Source organism: Grammomys surdaster, unplaced genomic scaffold (genome assembly GCF_004785775.1).
Source record: "Grammomys surdaster isolate TR1022 unplaced genomic scaffold, NIH_TR_1.0 125561, whole genome shotgun sequence".
Lineage (NCBI taxonomy): Eukaryota > Metazoa > Chordata > Mammalia > Rodentia > Muridae > Grammomys > Grammomys surdaster.
The window spans coordinates 825,384-843,849 of NW_021620408.1; the positions used below are offsets into that span (position 1 = coordinate 825,384).

At 40.5% G+C, this 18,466-nt stretch overlaps 1 protein-coding gene across 3 annotated transcripts in view; it reads right to left on the reverse strand.

Moving 5' to 3' along the window:
* Ralgapb (Ral GTPase activating protein non-catalytic beta subunit) overlaps positions 1-18,466 on the reverse strand; it is an 89,900-nt gene that overhangs the window by 23,991 nt on the left and 47,443 nt on the right. For all 3 annotated transcript variants that reach the window (XM_028786558.1, XM_028786560.1, XM_028786559.1), the window contains exons 18-23: positions 17,427-17,578; positions 11,245-11,432; positions 9,342-9,448; positions 7,777-7,929; positions 6,773-6,982; positions 513-671 (exon numbers count right to left, since the gene is read on the reverse strand). In XM_028786558.1, coding sequence (XP_028642391.1) covers positions 513-671; positions 6,773-6,982; positions 7,777-7,929; positions 9,342-9,448; positions 11,245-11,432; positions 17,427-17,578 — 969 coding nt within the window. The remainder of the gene's footprint in view (positions 1-512; positions 672-6,772; positions 6,983-7,776; positions 7,930-9,341; positions 9,449-11,244; positions 11,433-17,426; positions 17,579-18,466) is intronic.

An 18,466-nucleotide genomic window follows, 5' to 3' on the forward strand; every position in this document is an offset into this window, starting at 1 on the left:
CCTCTTAGCTCTCCACTCTCACCACACATTCCCTTTGACTCTCCTAGTTTTTCCTGTTACACATAGCCAATTGTGTCTTCATCATGTTTTATGTTTACCTCAATTTAAATGGCTTGCTGTGATAGAAGGACATCTGCTGCTGCTCACTTCTATCTGGCAGGAGGCCCAGGGAAAACTGTCCGCAAGTGTTTAAGACTACTGTCCTACTCTGAAGCTTGAGGCCTAGTGCTGGCTCCCTGTAGCTAGCTAACCTTCAGGTGTTTTAGTCTCCTCTGCCTCATGAATATGAATTCCTTATGGAAAAGGAATCCATGTTGACTCCTACTCTAGCCATGCTTGATGGTAGAAAGGCTCAGGACATTAGGCTCAGAGTAACAAGCACTCAGTTTCTAAATGAAACAACAAGCCCAAGCATTGATACAGAATTCTCATATCAAATACAGATACAAACAGCTGGCATAAAGTATGTTTACAGCACAGGAAGAAGAAGGGTGAAAGCTCAGAACTCTTACCTCTTGGTTTGTTTTCTGACCTGGTTTCATGTAGAAAATAAAAACTGTGTCAAAAGGCCGGCATGGCAAGAGATCCAGATACCCAATATCATCAAAAAACCCAGGTATGGTAGAATCCAGTGCAATAAGGTGAGGAGGTAGACGACTATTTGCAGGTTCCTGTCACAAAAGACAAAGGAGCAATTGTTATCCCTGCATTATTCCAATTATAAAGCAGCATTTGTGACTGTGACAGTTTGGTTGATTGGTTGGTCATTCATTCATTCCAGTACAGTGTCAGGATAGCATGGCAGCCCATGTTAGCCTCCAAGTCACTATGTAGCCTTAGCTGTCCTTGAATGTGTTCATACTTCAAGTTATTTTTATTTGCTTCAGACAACTGAGGTTATAGTGTACACACACACACACACACCCCACTACATACACACACAATCTGAGATCCTTTTTCTCTCTAGAATATAATGCTTTGTAGAATGCAAAAAATGTGTGTATGGTTGTTCTGTCTAAAGGTGGATATGTGTCCCACATGAATGCCTCCTGCCCACAGAGCCCAGAAAACGACACAGGATCCTATGGGGCTGGAGTCACAGATAGTTGTTAGCAGCCGTGTGGGTGCTAGGAATTGAATCTGTGTCCTCTATAAGAGCAGACAGTGTTCTTAAAAGCTGAGTCATCCTTTCCATCCCCTTCAGAACTTTTAAAAATGTATTTAAAAAACTCATCCACTGCTAATACAGACACAATAGTTACTTTGGAAGATAAGTGACAGTTTCTTGCCAACACACTGTCTTAAGTACAATGTAGCAACTGCATACCTTGGTATTTTTCTCAATGCAAGAAAAACATAACCACAGAAAATGATGGATATGATTATACAGCAACTTCAGTCATAACTGCCAACACGTATAAGAATCTGTTTTCAACAGGTGAATGGATAGACCAACTGCTTGTTAATAAAAATAAATGAGGTAGTAAGTCTTAAAAAGACATGCAAGAATTTTAAATTCACTGTTGCTAAGTAGAAAAAGAACAGGGTGAGATTGTATTATACATGGTTCTAAACATATGCCATTAAGGAACAGGTACAACAACACAGAAACTACACAAAGATGAGTGTTTGCAGGGATCTGTGGTGGCAGTTGGAGCTGCACACAGAGAACATGCATGTGCCCATACATGCGTACACACAAAACCCATAATATTTTTTAAATTCTGCAATGGTGGGCACGTGTTATACAATTTGTCAAAACCTATTAGCCTGTTGCAATAATGAACTCTAATGTAAATTAGAAACTCCAGTTAATAACCTATGACAACAAGCTTATCTACTATAGCAAACACACCACATCAATGGAAGTCCCTATCACAGAGAAGTCTGGAAGCTGGTGTAATACACAAGCCCCCTACACTTCTTGTTTGGCTGTTCTATAAACCTAAAAGTTCTTGAAAAATACCAAATCCATTAATGCATTTTAAGGGCTGGAGAGATGGCTCAGCAGTTAAGAACACTGGCTGCTCTTCTAGAGGTCCTGAGTTTAATTCCCAGCAACCACACAGTGGCTTACAACCATCTGTAAATGTGTAATGGAAAAATAGATAAATAAAATGGAGTTTTGTTTCATTTTTCTTCTAATCCCTTATCTTCTTGGATCTTGCCAAACAAAACAACATTCTGCTGGCAGTGGTGTCTGTTTTGTTGTTTTTGGGAAGCTGTTCTCAGGTGTGGTGAGAATCACTCTTTTTCACACTGGACAGATTCTGAACTTGGTCTGTTAATTTGATACTTAAATTCCTACCAAGAGCTGAGAAACACTGACCACAGACATTATCTTCCGGATATAAAACAGAAGAGAAGTCACAGTATAAGATTACAAATAATTCCATGACAATTAAGGCAGATTTTTTTTTTTGTTTTTGTTTTTTAGAGATGGAGACATACAGATCTTCATCTGGTCTCGAACTTTCTCTATAGACCAGGCTGGCCTTCAACTTAGAGATCCACCTATCGAGGCTTCCCAAGAACTGGGAGTAAAGGTGTGCTTAGATTTTTGCCACTCAATGAATTTTCTTGAAATATAGTCAGACCTCCCAGTTTTCCACTTTTACTTTGAAATTGTGGATGAGGAACTGTGAGTGTTGGCATGCTGCAGATACCACGTGAACAGAGTGTTCATATACTTGTGACTTTCCTTTGTTTCTTCCTGTAGTCCTTACACAAAGCTTTTTAGGGTAGATCTAATTTGTGTTACTATTTCAGCTGCAACTGGGTTTTCACATTCCTTGGGTTGTGTGTATATATGTATTGTTGTTTGTTTATTTTTGAGACAGAATCTCATTATGTAGCCTTGGTTAGGCTAGAACTCAACTATGTAGACCAGGGTGGCCACAAATTCAGAGATATGCCTACCTGTCTCCAGAGTTTTAGGATTAAAAGTGTACGCTACCACACCTAACTTTACACTGTAGTTTTAAACTTTTACTTTTTAATTTGCAAAGTGTATGCATGCGCCTATGTGAAAGTCAGAGGAAAACTTCTGGGAGTCAGCTCTCTAATATCCCTACCTCAACTTCAATGGGATCCGGGGATCAAACTTTGTTTGCACAGGCCTTTACAGAAGTACCTCTCCCAGCTAAGACATCAACAGTCCATCACACTATACTTTCAGCTAGATATTACAAGTAGTCATTACCTTCTTAATTCATTTATTTTAAATATTGTATTGATGGTTGCCTAACTAAGAAGTCAGTTTCCCTTCAAACTGTCTCCTTCTCAATGAAATCTCTTACACAGTTTATTTTCATTTTTCTTTCTTTATTTTTTCCTTGTAGTGTAAAGTGTTACCACAGGAAATCTTCCTCAACATTAGTTAATCTCCCTCAATGTTATTTAATTTAATCTACAATTATTTAAGGGAAAAGTTAAAAAACTCATTGTCTAAATGTTCTCATTGTTATTATTACCAATATGTCAAGGTACAAGTTACCTCTGATTTGTACAAAAGGTGCTCTAACTTGTATGTGTTGTGGGGGTACTTCAACGGCCTTTGAGGTACAGACCCATAAGATGTGACCTAAACTCAAGACTGTTCTTAAGGTCAGACCAATATCGTTCTATAAAACCTTGATTTCCTTTATTGTTTGATGGAGTTAAATTATTTTCTTAGTATTTTTACTAACATTTCCCAATAATTAATTCTCCTTACATTCTTTGACAAATCATACTAAGCTGTAAAAGAGAATTCACTTAACATGCTTCTGATTCAGAATTCTGTTAATATTTTCTTTTAATACTTTTATACATATATTCATAAAATTGGCTTGCAGTTGCTTTTAAAGCATATCTTGTTTAAATTATTGGAAATATGCTAAAATTCACAAAAATAAGCTTGGTAACTTTTTCCTACTCTGGTAGAAATTTTTTATTTTTTATTTTTTTATCTTATTTTTTTAAAAAATATTTATCTATTTATTTTATTGATGAGTACACTGTAGCTGTCTTCAGACACACCAGAAGAGGGCATCCAATCTCATTACAGATGGTTGTGAGCCACCATGTGGTTGCTGGGATTTGAACTCAGGACCTCTGGAAGAGCAGTCAGTGCTCTTAACCGCTGAGCATCTCTCCAGCCCCAGAAATGTTTTAAAATGAACATTATTTCTTAAATCCTTAAACATTCTAAAGTATTAACATGAATAGAAAAACCAAGGCTACTCCTGGGAACTTCCAAGCATATAACCAAAAGATGCTCCACCATGCCACAAGCACACACGCTCCACTATGTTCAGAGCAGCTTTATTTATAAGAGCCAGAAACTGGAAACAGCCCAGATGCCCTTCAACTGAAGAATGGATAAAGAAAACATGGCTCATTTACACAATGGAATACTCAGGTATTAAAAGCAGGGACATCATGAAATCTGCAGGCAAATGGATAGAAGTAGAAGATATCATCCTGAGTGAGGTAACCCAGACCCAAATGGACATGCATGATACATACTCACTTGTAAGTGGATATTAGCCATAAAGTATAGAATACCCACACTACAATCCACAGACCCAAAGATGCTAAGTAACAAGGAAGGCCCAAATGAGGATGCTTGAACCTCACTCAGAAGGGGAAATAAAATAGTCATAGGAGGTAGATGAATGGAGGGACATGGGTAGAAGAGGGGCTGGGGAGAGGAATTGAGGGTGGCGACCAGGATCAGGTTAGGAGAGAGATGAGAAAGGACAAGGAGAACAAATGGAAATTGGCAGCTAGAGGTGGGGTCATGAACACATGTCTAGGACATGCCAGAGACCTGAGATAGGGGAGGCTTCCAGGGGAAGTCTATAGAGTGACTCTAGCTGAGACTCCCAGTAGTGAGGGATTTAGAACCTGAAGTGGCTAATTCCTGTAGCTAGACAGGACCCCCAGTAGAAGAATAAGGACACCAACCCACCCACAAAACCTTTGACCCAAAATTCATCCCGCCTACAAGAAGTACAGGGGTGAAGATGGAGCAGAGACTGAGGGAAAGGCCAACCAATGACCAGCATGACTTGAGGCCCATCCCACGGACAAGAACCAACCCCTGACACTATTGATGATACCCTGTTATGCTTGCAGACAGGAGCCTAGCGTAACTGTCCTCTGAGAGGCTCCACTTAGCAGAGACCCACAGCTAAACATTGGACAGAGCTCGGTGGGCCCTGTGGAAGAGTTGGGGAAAGGATTGAAGGGCCCAGAGTGGATAGGAACTCCACAGGAAGATCAACAAAGTCAACTAACTTGGATCAGTGGTGGCTCCCAGAAATTGAACTACCAACCAAAGAGCATACTTAGGCTGGACCTAGGGCCCCCTATACATGTGTAGTAGATACGCATCTCCGTCTTCATGGGGGTCCCCCAACAACTGGAGCAGAGGCTGTTCCCAAATCTGTTGCCTGCCTTAGATCCCATTCCCTAACTGAGGCCACCTTGTTTGGCTTCAGTGAGAGGGGATGCACCGAGTCCTGCAGTGACTTGATGTGCCAGAGTAGTGGTGTTGATAACTCAGGGGTGCGTCCCCCATCTCAGAAAAGGGAAGGTGGAATAGGATAAAGAGTTGTGTGAGGAGGGGCACCAACAGGGGAGGGGGAAACTGTGACTGGGATGTAAAGTGAATAAATTAATTAATTTAAAAAGAAAAAAAATACCTACACTCTCAGGAACAAGGCTAGTAAAGGGTGTAATAATTTTCATCCCAGATATTTCGATTTACCACTTCTACTATGGTAACTTACTCCACTAGGAATATCACTAATCATTTGTAGGCTTTGTTCTGTGCCTTCCTTATTTTTCTCTCCATCTATTATTTTCCATTATCTGGTTATTTATTTATTTATTTAGAGACAGGGTCTCACTATGAACCCCAGCTGGCTTGGAACCTACTTTGTAGACCAGGCTGGCCTCTAACTCAAGTGTTCTATCTTCCTATCTCTGCCTCTCAAGCACTAGGATTAAAGGTATGCACTACCATATCAGGTTCTTTCATTTTCCATTTTAAGAGGTTTTATGTTTACATTCCACATCTCAAACTAATTTCTACAGTATAAAATATATTCTCTCTACATGCTGAAATCCCAATCAATCAGCAAGGTCTTTCTGCTTTCCTAAAAGAATTAAATGACATATGTCCAGGTCAGTTGTACTTTTCAGGCAAGTTATCTACCTATCTACCTACCTATAATACTAGGGTATATACCTCCTCCCCTTTTAAAGACAGGATCTCACTATGTAGACTAGGCTGGTCTTGACCTTTTTTGTCTCAAGCATTAGCCACCATGACCAGCTAATCTTACCAACTGTGGAACAGGAGTGTGTGGCCTGGGTTGTAACACTACAGAACTGGGTTGAGTATGTGGCTCACTGGTACGGTGCTTGCCTAGCATGTGCATTCAATTCTTAGAACCACAAACCAAAGCCCACAGACATAATAATAAATGAAAACTTTACTACAGAATGACCTTCATTTTTCTTAAAGAGTGGCATGAAAGAACCAATTCCGAGCTCAACTTACCATGGAAGCAATCCCTTCACAGGTGCCCTGGCCTGAGCCCAAACTGAACCCACAGCAGCAGCACAGAATCCCACTGACTTGCACGCAGATAATATAAGCTGGGTTTTTTGTTTGTTCATTAGTTTTCAACCTTTTTTCATTTTGACAAAAGTTTATAGCTATCATCAACTGATGGCTAATTTGTGAATATATTTACTCATAGAAGTTCCTAAAAATTACCTTCAATGCCTCTAAGGACAAAAATCCAAAGTGAGAAAGGAAAAGGCGAGCTGTCTGGAATTCCTGGGCAGGAGGTGGGGGCTTACAGTCCGTAACAGGGTCAGGGAAGCTTCGCTTCTGCAGTTCCCCCTCGCTCTGCTGTTCCAGGTGCATCTCATAAGCAATCTGCTGTGCCATACCACTTCTTAATTTTTCATGCCTCTCTTCTAACTGAAATAAGTTAGATACTTTTAAAACATTTCCTCAAAATGAAGTTTCTTTCAATTTTAAAACAAAAATAAAGCAAAACACAACAAAAAAAATGGTAAGTTCTGCTGATCAATACTATGTCTCAGTTAAACATAGAGCGTAGTATTAAGCCAACATGGTTCAAAGTTAAACCTATACCTCAAAATTCTTTCCTAGGCCCTAATCAATGACTTCTTCTTCGTCTCCTGCTATCTCTGCTCTGAGCTGTTTTCTCACTGACTCCCAGACGGTTATCTTCACCCTGCAGTACCTATCTTTTTAAAGTACTTACCAATTAGGATTCCTTACCTTCCGATCAATCCTACATTAAAGCTTCACTCCTTCATGCATGAAGATACCTCTAAAACAACCTGGCTTAATAATACAACTACCTCAACCTCCACTATTCAGACCACACATGAGCAAACGCTCTGAGTTTCAGACGGGTTAGCCACTTTCAAGGGCTGTGTTCCCCTCTCCAACCCCAACCACACTTCTTATACTATCCAAACATCTACCTTTACGATCAGGTTTTGATCATGGTATCATACTACTGAATCTTACTGTCAACAGCCCAGGCAGCCTGTCTCTAAAAGACGTTTAGTTCTTAAGAAACTAATCTACAAATCTACATACCCATCCTTTGACATGTCAACCTGCTGGTGGCAGTCACACCTTCTTCCTCTCCTCCCTAACACTAAGGGCAATGTCTGACCACATATACTACCTAAAAATGTTTGTAATTATCAGAAGGAGCTAACAATAATTTGTCTTACTTCTTCAGTGACAATTTCATGTAAATCTGGAATGCTCAAGTCTGCTTTTACAAAAGGAATCTTGTCCACCTCTTCAGGAAATGGTCGGTGCTTCACAGAATATTTAAATCCAACATCATTTTTAGGAATTGGGCGAGGTTCAGGCACAAAAAGCTGTTAAAATAACACAAATAAAATTATAGCCATCATCCAACAACTGCTAAAGATGTTGTCTTCTGGCCACATCCCTGGTCTGCTTTAATGCTTCTAGTTTCCTAGGTGTATGTATCACTAACGCTCGGTGAATCTGCATATGTTATGCTAATGGTGCAAGTAGGAAACCTATATACTGTGTACTCAATTTCATTTCTCTAAAAATATTTGTCAACTTATAGATTTCATGAGCAATAAACAGCTTCAGACCTCTACTGTCCAGGCATCAGTCATCCACACACAACTCTTAAGTTAACAACTGAGGCAGTTTAAAGTTTTAAGACTCAAACTTTCTTAAATTTCTACATTGTCCTAAGATTTTTGTTTTGTTTTATTTTGTTTTTTGAGACAGGGATTCTCTGTGTATGGCTGTCCTAGAACTCTGTAGACCAGGCTTGCCTCAAACTTACAGAGCTATGCCTGCCTCTGCCTCCTGAGTGTTTCAGGATTAAAGGCTTGCACCTTTAATAGGCCCTGCCCTGTTGCCCTAGGTTTCATCTCCCCCCCAACCCCCCCACCCCCGTGCAAAACAAAATCACAAACAAAAGACCAAACTTTCTTTGTTCCTAAGAGCTCTCAAGTCACTCCACACATCTCTAGAAAGTGTGTTTCATTAGAACCTTAGCTAGCTTAACTGAGCCCAAATCTAGGTCTTCATGGGTCCAACATGGTGCCCTAAAATGTACACTGCATACACTGAACCTTCAAAAAATTTAGTTTCTTTCCTATTTTGCCCCCGCCCCCTTTGAGTCTTAGAGAGCTACTAACAGAATGCAATCTGCTCAGCTCACTAACAGACACATCTCAGGTGTTAAATTTGGAGAAAATCCAAATGATGAGGGATTTCATTCTAATATTTAAAAATAACTTTTAGTAATATAAGTAAATTCTTTTTCCTTTTTTTTTTTGTTTTTTTTTTGTTTTTTTTTTGTTCTGTTTTTTGTTTTTCGAGACAGGGTTTTCCTGTGTAGCCTTGGCTGTCCTGGAATTCACTCTGTAGACCAGGCTGGCCTCGAACTCAGAAATCCTCCTGCCTCTGCCTCCCAAGTGCTGGGATTAAAGGCGTGCACCACCACTGCCTGGCATACTTACTCCTAACTGAGTATCAGGATCACCAGAAAAGCTTTTGGAAACTATCCTTACTTTAAAGGTACCTGTAAGGAATTCAGTAGACCTGGAATTCTAGATTCCTAAGATGATTCTAAAGTAAATTCCGTGACAGAAAACCTGGCTAGGGACCCAAAACTGTCATGTATCCTGTGACTTTCTGTTGGAATGTTATTTAATCTTTAAATCACCCCACACATGGATGTACACACACAATCATATGCACCCATGATGTACTCACTCACACACTGTAACTTCTGATGTACCTTCTGATTTGCTTTTGCTCCTCTGGGTAAAAGGCAAAGCTGCTGAGCCCATGCAAGTCTTCCAGACATTCCCCGGACCAGCACAGTGACAGAGGGGAAAAAATCATCTAGAATAAAATGCATGTGTAAAAGTTCTTTATTTCAGATAACAACCATATAATATATAGCCTGCTATCACCTGCAGGGCATCTCATGGTTAAAGTCCTAGCTCGGTGCCTCCTAAATCACAATGCCACAGTTAAGTGCCATGAGTACTGCTACCCACTCTATGCCAAGCACTCTACTGTAAGTGTTCTAACAGTCTCGCATACCTCTCTACACACAGTTTGGAGAGATGGTATCTATCTAGACAAACTCTCTTAAACTTCCAGTGTTGAAGACAACTTTTATGAAAGAAAACAGGTTGGACATCTGCAGTGTTGATATTACAGTTGCTCAGACTGGGCTCCTACTGCCTACTGTAGGCAGGCACTGTTTCCTCCCAGCAGAAGTGCAGGGATGGAGGTATTTAAAGAATCAAAATCCTTTTTATTCCCTTTCTTAGTCTCAGTTATGGAAATTAAAATTGGTTCGAATGTTCTTATTTCTTCTGTTATTAACTATCTCAATAAAAAAAAATCTTTATAATTGTATAAACCTGCTTTATTTTTGTTTTCTGTGTAGATGATCTATGCAGTATATTTATCTGGAATAAGAGTAAAGCAATCCTAAAAAAAAACCTTGCAAGAGAACCAGAAGGCCTAAAGGGGACTCTAGGACTTTGCAGGCTGCTCAGCAGACAGCTTAGTGTGGGAGGATGGAAGAATAATGAAAAGCAGGCAGCAGGAGAAAGCCAGGTAAGCCTTAGCTCTGGGATAAAGAAGGTAACTGACCAATGATGAACAGTGCCATTCTATCTCATAGTAATGTCACTAAGCTTACACCTAACAGGACGGACATATGCGATGGTATCCTACTACAATCAGGGCTGGCTCTCTCATTTTGTAGAATTATGACATTCTGCTTACAGTCAACAGAAGCTTTACAGGACTCAAAGACTCTGCTTACCTTTGCATGTGTCTTTAGTCACTGAAGAAGTCCTACTGTGGTGGGACAACAACAGAAAGTAGTATTGTTTGGAAAACCTGAATGTGAATCCTAGCTATATACTTCTCAAGCTACTCTAAGCAAATCATACACCCTATGTGAGACTCATTAAGTGGGGAATATTGTATGTCTTATCTTGTCAATGAACAATCACTCAAGTGTTTCCAGCTGACTATCTATGTGCTTAAGGATGAGCACTATGGTGCAAGGAAGGAAGTGGTAAGGGCAAGCAAATTTTTGAACTGCCAAAGGGGATATGAGACCAGGCAGAAAGGAAATGCAACAAATCAACGGAAGACATTAATAAGGGCCTCCATTTTGATGCACTGGGAGGAGTATAAAAGAAAGAGTCAAGAGTCACTGGGGCAGTAGAGACACTGAGTCTAATTATATGAGGAAGTAACAGCAGCAGGATTCAGAGACAACTTCTCCAATTTCTTCCTGTGTGGGTAGTGATGACTGAAACAGCACAGTGATAGGTAAAGGGGAAGGGAGCAGAGGGGCAGGATCCAAGGTTCACACGGACGCAAAGTGTGGTAATGATTTTTATAAATAGTAAGTATAAAATATCTCACTAAGGAGGATTTATATAAAAGTTTGACACACTGTGATACTTCAGGCATGCATAAAGAATCTTTAAACAATTCTACTTCACGTGACACTCTCTGTTCTGGCCTCCGTCTCTCTGGTGGTGGTATTCTATACCTTTACATCTTTTTGACAAATAGTTACTTGGAACTCACAATCTCTGCTTCCCTGAAAGAACTGAGGACACACTGTTTGAGCAGTAGAGAAAGCTAAGAGTGCTACAACTTACTCTGCTCATTTCCAAGCGGTTGCTCCAGCATTGCCAGGATGACACTGTTATCCAAAACAAAGTACCGGAAACTATGCTTGTTTATAGTTGGCAGCCTGGAGTATTTGATCAGAGTGGTCTCATTCACCAGACTACAAGGAGAGGCAGGACCACTGGGTGAAGGAAATGCGCCAAGCAACTGCATGATACTACGAAGAATGGAATAAAAAACAATTAATTCCCAAAGAAAATTCTAATTTTACCTCTTGGATCTATGTAACCTTCTGCCCCTCTGAATTAACTGAATACAGCTATGCTTCCTCTTCAAAAGTCAGATATACTCTCTGTGGCATGCTGGGTTGAACCTGTACTCTAACAAGGAAAGCCACTCTCCTGGGGCAGGGTAACAGCAGTCACAGCTTTCAACTGGCCTAGGAACTGCCCTCAGTCATGAATGCCTCACCTAGGACCACTGCTTCTTTCTCAGACAGGCCATATTCACTGGTTAGTACAAGGGTCCTAGGTCCCAATTCCCTCCCACCTAGAGAGAACTCTGAAGATCAAGTCAGCTTGAGCATTGGTTGCAACTGCCTCCACTGTCCAGCACCTTGTTTCTCCACCTACCCAGTCCTGCTTCCTCCCAACAAAATAGTGCAAGCAAATTTCTCTCTATCTGTTACTCAAGGAATATGGCTGACTATAGTTCCAAATCAGGAAGCTCCTAAAGACACATTTAGAACTGTGCTTGTGTGCTCCAAGTTTCAGGATTATAACAGTCAAAGTATCTGAGGCCTAGAAAAGGAAATAAAGACCAGCCAGAGCTCCTCACTTTTCAGATAAGGAAACTTAAGACTCTAAAGAGCTAAGTGATTGTTAAAGAGGCCAAAACCTAAGACCTGCTGCCTTCTTCCTAAATGGCCAAGGAATAGACATATCCTCATTTCAGATAAGGAAGCTGAGGTACTGAGAGTTAAATCTCAAAAAAACTATCATAAATAAAATTATAACACAAAATGTTTTATAAAGAAGACTTCTACTGATCAAGACTTACCATTCAGAAATGTTTATAGGTGTGTATATAGAGTGTGTGCATACTCTCATCCACACATAGTGAAGGAATAAAGATTTCTGCAGCTATGCAAGGAATTTAAAAACTCACCTAGCTCTCACTATATATCACTACTAGTCTAGGCACTTTATATATATATGTCTTATATAGTTTCATATTAACCATATGAATCAGGTATCATCATTATTTGCATTTTTATCACTCTCACTTAAAACAAAAGACTGAGGTTCAAAGAAAAAATAGTCTGTATTTAAACATAAAGATTTTACCATGTACTTGATATCAACCTGGCTGAAATATGCATCCCATACAGCAAACTATTCCTCAATAATTTTGAGTGTGCGTGTGAACATGTACATTTGTTGTATGTATATTGTATGCACGCATGGGGTGTGTAAGAGTGGAAGACAAGAAGTGTCCTGTTCTATTATTCGCTGCCTTAATCCTTGAGACAGTGTCTCTTAATGAATGTGGAACTAGGCTAGCAGCCAGTAAGCCCCAGTGATCCTTCTGTCTCTGCCTTCCCCCTCTAGCACTGAGTGAGATTATAGGTGCACACAGCCATGTCCAGTTTTTTCACATGAGCACTGGAGATCTGAACCTGGGCACTCGTGTGCTTGTGTAACAAGTGGTCTTACCACTGAGCTACCTCCCACCCCTCAACATTTTATCATTCAATCTCTAGCTTGGGTGGTCTGGCCTCAGCTCTGATGATGGAAGGTGCTGTTTCTTCCTTGCAGTTTTCACTCCTCCTAGAAGTACTGCTACAGCCGGGCGGTGGTGGTGCACGCCTTTAATCCCAGCACTCGGGAGGCAGAGACAGGCGGATTTCTGAGTTCGAGGCTAGCCTGGTCTACAGAGTGAGTTCCAGGACAGCCAGGGCTACACAGAGAAACCCTGTCTCGAAAAACCAAACCAAAAAAAAAAAAAGAAGTACTGCTACAATTCAAGGAACAAGGGAACTCCTCAGTCAGTTCAGCACTCTAAGACTGTGAGAAACAGGAGACATCCAGAAGACTAGTACTGAGAAAATACAGCTTTGGTTTTCTCCCATGGAACAAACACAGATGTCACAAAGCACAAAGACCAGGTGAGCTTGCTATGTCCCAGTTAAGGTCTATAATGTTATCAAATAGGTTGCTGGAAGAGGTTAGGTCACTTAGATGAAATCATTACCAGCCTCACCACATTCTTCTCTTTCTGGTACTGACTAGACTGGAATGGTGAGCAAATGTCTTTGAAATTAAACCTGTAGATAAAAATTAAAAATCCTGTGACCCTCTGGGAGAAAGTCTCCACTGGTATGCTCTGAGGTTCAACTTCTGTTTTATATAAGCAGTGTTCTGATAAGAACATATAAAACAAGCTCATAATGTTTGTTCATGCCTGTAATAGCAACACCCAGGAAAGTGAGACAAGAGAACTGCCATGAATCTGAGGTCAGCCTGGGCTAAAACGTAAGACTCTGCCTCAAAAATAACCAGGAGCCAGTAAGCTGGCTCAGTAGGTACAGACTACTGCTATCAGCCCCAACAACTATAACTAGATTCCTTGAAACTCACATGGAGGAAAGAGAAAAGACTCTCAAAAATTATCTTCTGACATCCACAGGCCCATGCTTACATACAAATACATGGGTTTCTGTTTGTTTTGTTTGTTTGTTTGTTTCTGTAAAGAGCAGAGTATAGTGGTGCTTGTCTCTAATCCCAGCACTTGGGAGCCATAGGCAGGCAGATCTCTGTGGGTTCAAAGCCAACATGGGCTATACAGTGAGTTCCAGGACAACCAAAGCTGTATAATGAGACTGGGGGGGCAGGGGTGGGGGGCAAAGTAATTAAGAAAACAAACAAACCCAAAAACCCATAATAGACTAGAATTTAATCTACAAAGATCATATATCAGAATAAGGGTTAGGATTTAAAAAGACTACATACAGATAATGTGGCCTATCTTTCAAAAAAGAAAAAGAAAGAAAGAAATTTAAACACTCCCAAACAACATAGGGTGAGAATAACAGATGAAAAAGAAACATGAAAAAGACTGGAAGAGTCCAGTTAACTTGATGAGAATCTCAGTGCTCAAAGTCTTGCTGCAGGCTCCAATAGATGCTGATGAAATACACTGTTCTACAGAGTCTGAAGACATTCAGATCTCATAGAGAGCACTCTGTCAGTGATCTACCTGTAAGAGATACATGGTCAAAGCTAAACCTATTGAGTGACAGGATAATAAAGGTACTCAAATCCAGGTACTATGAAAACCACATGAAGGAAGTGGTAGAAAGGAACAGAGCTACATCAACACTGTCACTGTGTACTGCTGCTGCCTGCACAAAGGATTTAACTTTCAAAAGTCTGAATAAGAACCAAGGAGAATAAGTTTAACTTGAGAGATTTTTAGTTTGATACAAAGTGGAAAAGCTTAGGGGCTAGACTATAAACCCAATTGAAAACTAAGCATTTAGTAAATATACCTTAAATGGAGAGACCACTGAAATGACTTCCCGATTTATCCTTATATGTCAAGGTCAAGAAACCCAACCAGTTAGTATGTACATTGTAAAGGTTATCAAAGATAGACCGGCATGTACCAAATAAACTCAGTATGACTGTGACAGTATGGACACCCACACTGTGTGAGATAGGTCAGTGAGTACACAAGTAGTGAAAACAGTTGTGCTTCCACAATCAGAGTAACAGGAGGAGGCGCCTACCAGTAGCTAGGTTTACTGTGAGCACGGAAAGTCTTATGTTGATGCCTGAAGTGCAAGAGAACTATATAAGCAAGTATGAGCATGCCCAGTTTACCACTATACGTGGCTCAGCTATGGCAAGGGAGGGCTTGAGAGCAATGGTGGGAGAAATCAGATTACCTCCCTGACCCTCTACTGGAATTCAGTCATCACAGGAAACAAGGTTTTTAATCACTCAAACAGTAGGATGAAATAATGTTTAAGGATAATGAGTTTAGCCACAGAATACAAGACAAACAGGAAGAGTTAAGTGACTGAAAACAAAAATCAGGCAAAAAGTAAGGTAATCTAGTTCAGAATATTACCTGGGGCTTCAGGGGATGATGTAAGGGAAGACCTTACAAAGACAGTCTATGGGACTCTGTTGATGGTCTCACGTGGAATGATACATCAGAGAAAAGGCCGAGTGAAAGCAATGCAGATGGCTGGGCATAGTGGCACACACCTTTAATCCCAGCACTCGGGAGACAGAGGCAGGTGGATCTCTGGGAGTCTCAGACCAGCCTGGTCTATTTAGTGAGCTCCAGGACAGCCAGGGCTACACACTGAAGCCCTGCCTCAAAAAAACAAAAAACAAAAAACAAAACAAAAAAAAAGTAAAAGAAAATCAAGATGAAACAAACATGCAAAATAAAAAATAGTGATGCTGATGAAAAAAAAAGCAGCAACTGTGAGGAATGACTGGACCATGTTCCTCCATGATGAACCTGCTCAATAGTAGAAACTAAAGACTTCATAATGGACTTGCTAATAGAGCTAAGAAAACAGGAAATGAAGACATAAGCCATTCAGATAACTACAGTCTGAGGGAGAAAGAAAGACCCCAGGCACACGGCCAGCCACCAACAGCAACTATGCTCTCATAAAAACAATCAAGCTTGGAGCCGGGCAGTGGTGGTGCACGCCTTTAATCCCAGCACTTGGGAGGCAGAGGCAGGTGGACTTCTGAGTTCGAGGCCAGCCTGGTCTACAGAGTGAGTTCCAGGACAGCCAGGGCTACACAGAGAGACCCTGTCTCAAAAAAACAAAAACAACAAAACAAAACAAAACAAAAAGAACAATCAAGCTAGAGGAGAACAAACTTCTTGCAGCCCAAAGAACTCCAAGTGAACAAGATTCTCCCTGCTTATCTCCTAGCCTTCTTCCTCTCCCTGGTATGCATCAAGTCCAGTCCTGTGGCACTTAATGGCTACCCCACCCCACATGCTGCACAAGCACATGCTCTCATAGCTATTTTCACCAGTTTTCTAGCTAAACCTCAATAAAGGCACTGAAAGTCTAGCCACTAACACAACATACAGTTCTAAACAAAAGCAAGCATCCTTCTGAAAATTATCACCTAAGCCCAAGAAGAACAGAAACAAATCCAATTATTCTGAATATAACCCAAAGAAGCAAAGGGTGCTGCACTCACCCTTGAGATGAGATGTCAGAATCTTAGGCAGAACTGGCTTGCATTCAAGTCTTCAAGCCAGCCCTTAGTAATCTGACACTCTTCCTGTGGTTCTGTTTTCCTAAGTTCTCATTCATTCATTTCATTGCATGAACCATATTTTTACATATTCGATGAATCCATGTAATCTTTACTTATTCTGTCCCTTCAAGCTGTAGATGTGCCTAAACACAATCTCTTCCCAGTCCCCAGTCCAGCAGGTACAAGGGACTTTCCCAACTCTTTCTGCCATTCTCTCAAAGACAGAAGCTCTTGTTTCCATGTGACATGCATTCTTAATTGCCGCTCACAATGCTGCTCACAGCTCAAACGTTCCCCATCCTCTCAGTGAATATGGTTCCCTAGGCATATGTTACTCTGCTCTCATTTGATCTCAAAGGACACTGCCTCCTCCCAGTTTCCTGACATTTTATTTGTGTCTCTTCTTTGGGGGCACTAACTACCCACTTGATACTGAAGGACTTTGTATTTCTATTTCATCTTCCCTACTGTACCAGAATGGTATTCATGGTAATAATTGAATCTAACATCTGTATGATTCTATTACCAAGCTTTTACAAGGAAGTTAAAAAAATCTTAGCTGAACATAACATAAAAGATACAGTCACTGGGCAGCAAATCTGATGCTGTGACATAGCTTATCTCTAGGCTAAGCTATCAAAGAAAGAAAGGGCTGAAGTTAACTCCAAGTTACTTCCTGGCTCTAACATGATCTGACCTGAATTAGTATACAAACATCCTAACTCTGGTTTCCTGTTGGTCTAAGAATGAGTACAAAAAGAATTATTTCCTTTCCATTTTGTGTCTGGAGATGCAGCACCCTACAGGGCCTGAGTTACTTTGTGCTGAACAAGGAAGACAAAGCAGCAGAGGCTCCTGCTGCCCTGCCCTGTCTGTTAGAGCTCAGTCTGCAGCAGCTGTTTCCATACCATGTCAGAGTGGCTTCTGCGGCGTCCTTTACCCTCATGGATGCAGGGTTCGGCTCCTTATCACCTTTGTACTTGACTTCTTGCTCACTGTTCTTGGATTTGCTTCCTGAGATACCCAGTTCTACAATCTCCAGGACTTCCTTAAGGCAATCCTAGAAGCAGGAAAAGACAAAGATTTTTAAAAATATTTCAAATACATTATTTTATTTAAGAAAATATATGTGTTTGTGTACAAGCTAAGGTCAGAGAACAGCTTTTGGAAGTTGGTTCTCGACTCCCACCATTTGGGATTCAGAGATCAAACTTAAGTCATCAGACTTGTGACAAGCAGTTTTATCTACTGAGCCATCCCATCAAACCCAGATCAATTTTTATATAAGTGACATAAAAGAAGACAAGGAACCCATAACAGTAGCTCTGCTTTAGAGGTGGCACTCCAGCTTCTAATGCTCTTTAACAGATATGTTTGTCATAATAAATAAACTTAAACCTCCAATAAATTTCTTTTAAAAGAACTAAATATGTATGTTCAAAGGAGACTAAAGACAGGTTTTAATTTTAGTAGTTACAGAGCTCACACAATTACCATGGACTGTCAAAAACCCTGGAAGGCAAAGTAAAATAGATTCAGAAGTAACTCAGTAAAACCTAGATGGTTTAAGACACATCAGTTTACCTAATATATCAAAGAGAATTACTTATTTTTTCAAGAGTGTATCAATATGGCACTCAGGCTGGTCTCAAACTCACTATGTAGCCCAAGCTGGCCTTGAACCTAGAACCCTATGCCTCTGCTTAAGTGGTAGGATTACAGGCAGGTGCCACCATCCCCAACTCCAATGATTAACATCTTAAATTCTTTTTAAAATTGTTTTTATGTAACAGAGTTTCATGTAGCCCAGGCTGGCCTTTAACTCATTATATAGTCAGGGATAACCTTGACCTTCTGATCCCTCTTCTTCTACCTCCCAAGTACCTGAAATTACAAATAAGCCCCATCACAGCTGGCTTATGTTGTGTAAGAGATGAAACTGAGTGCT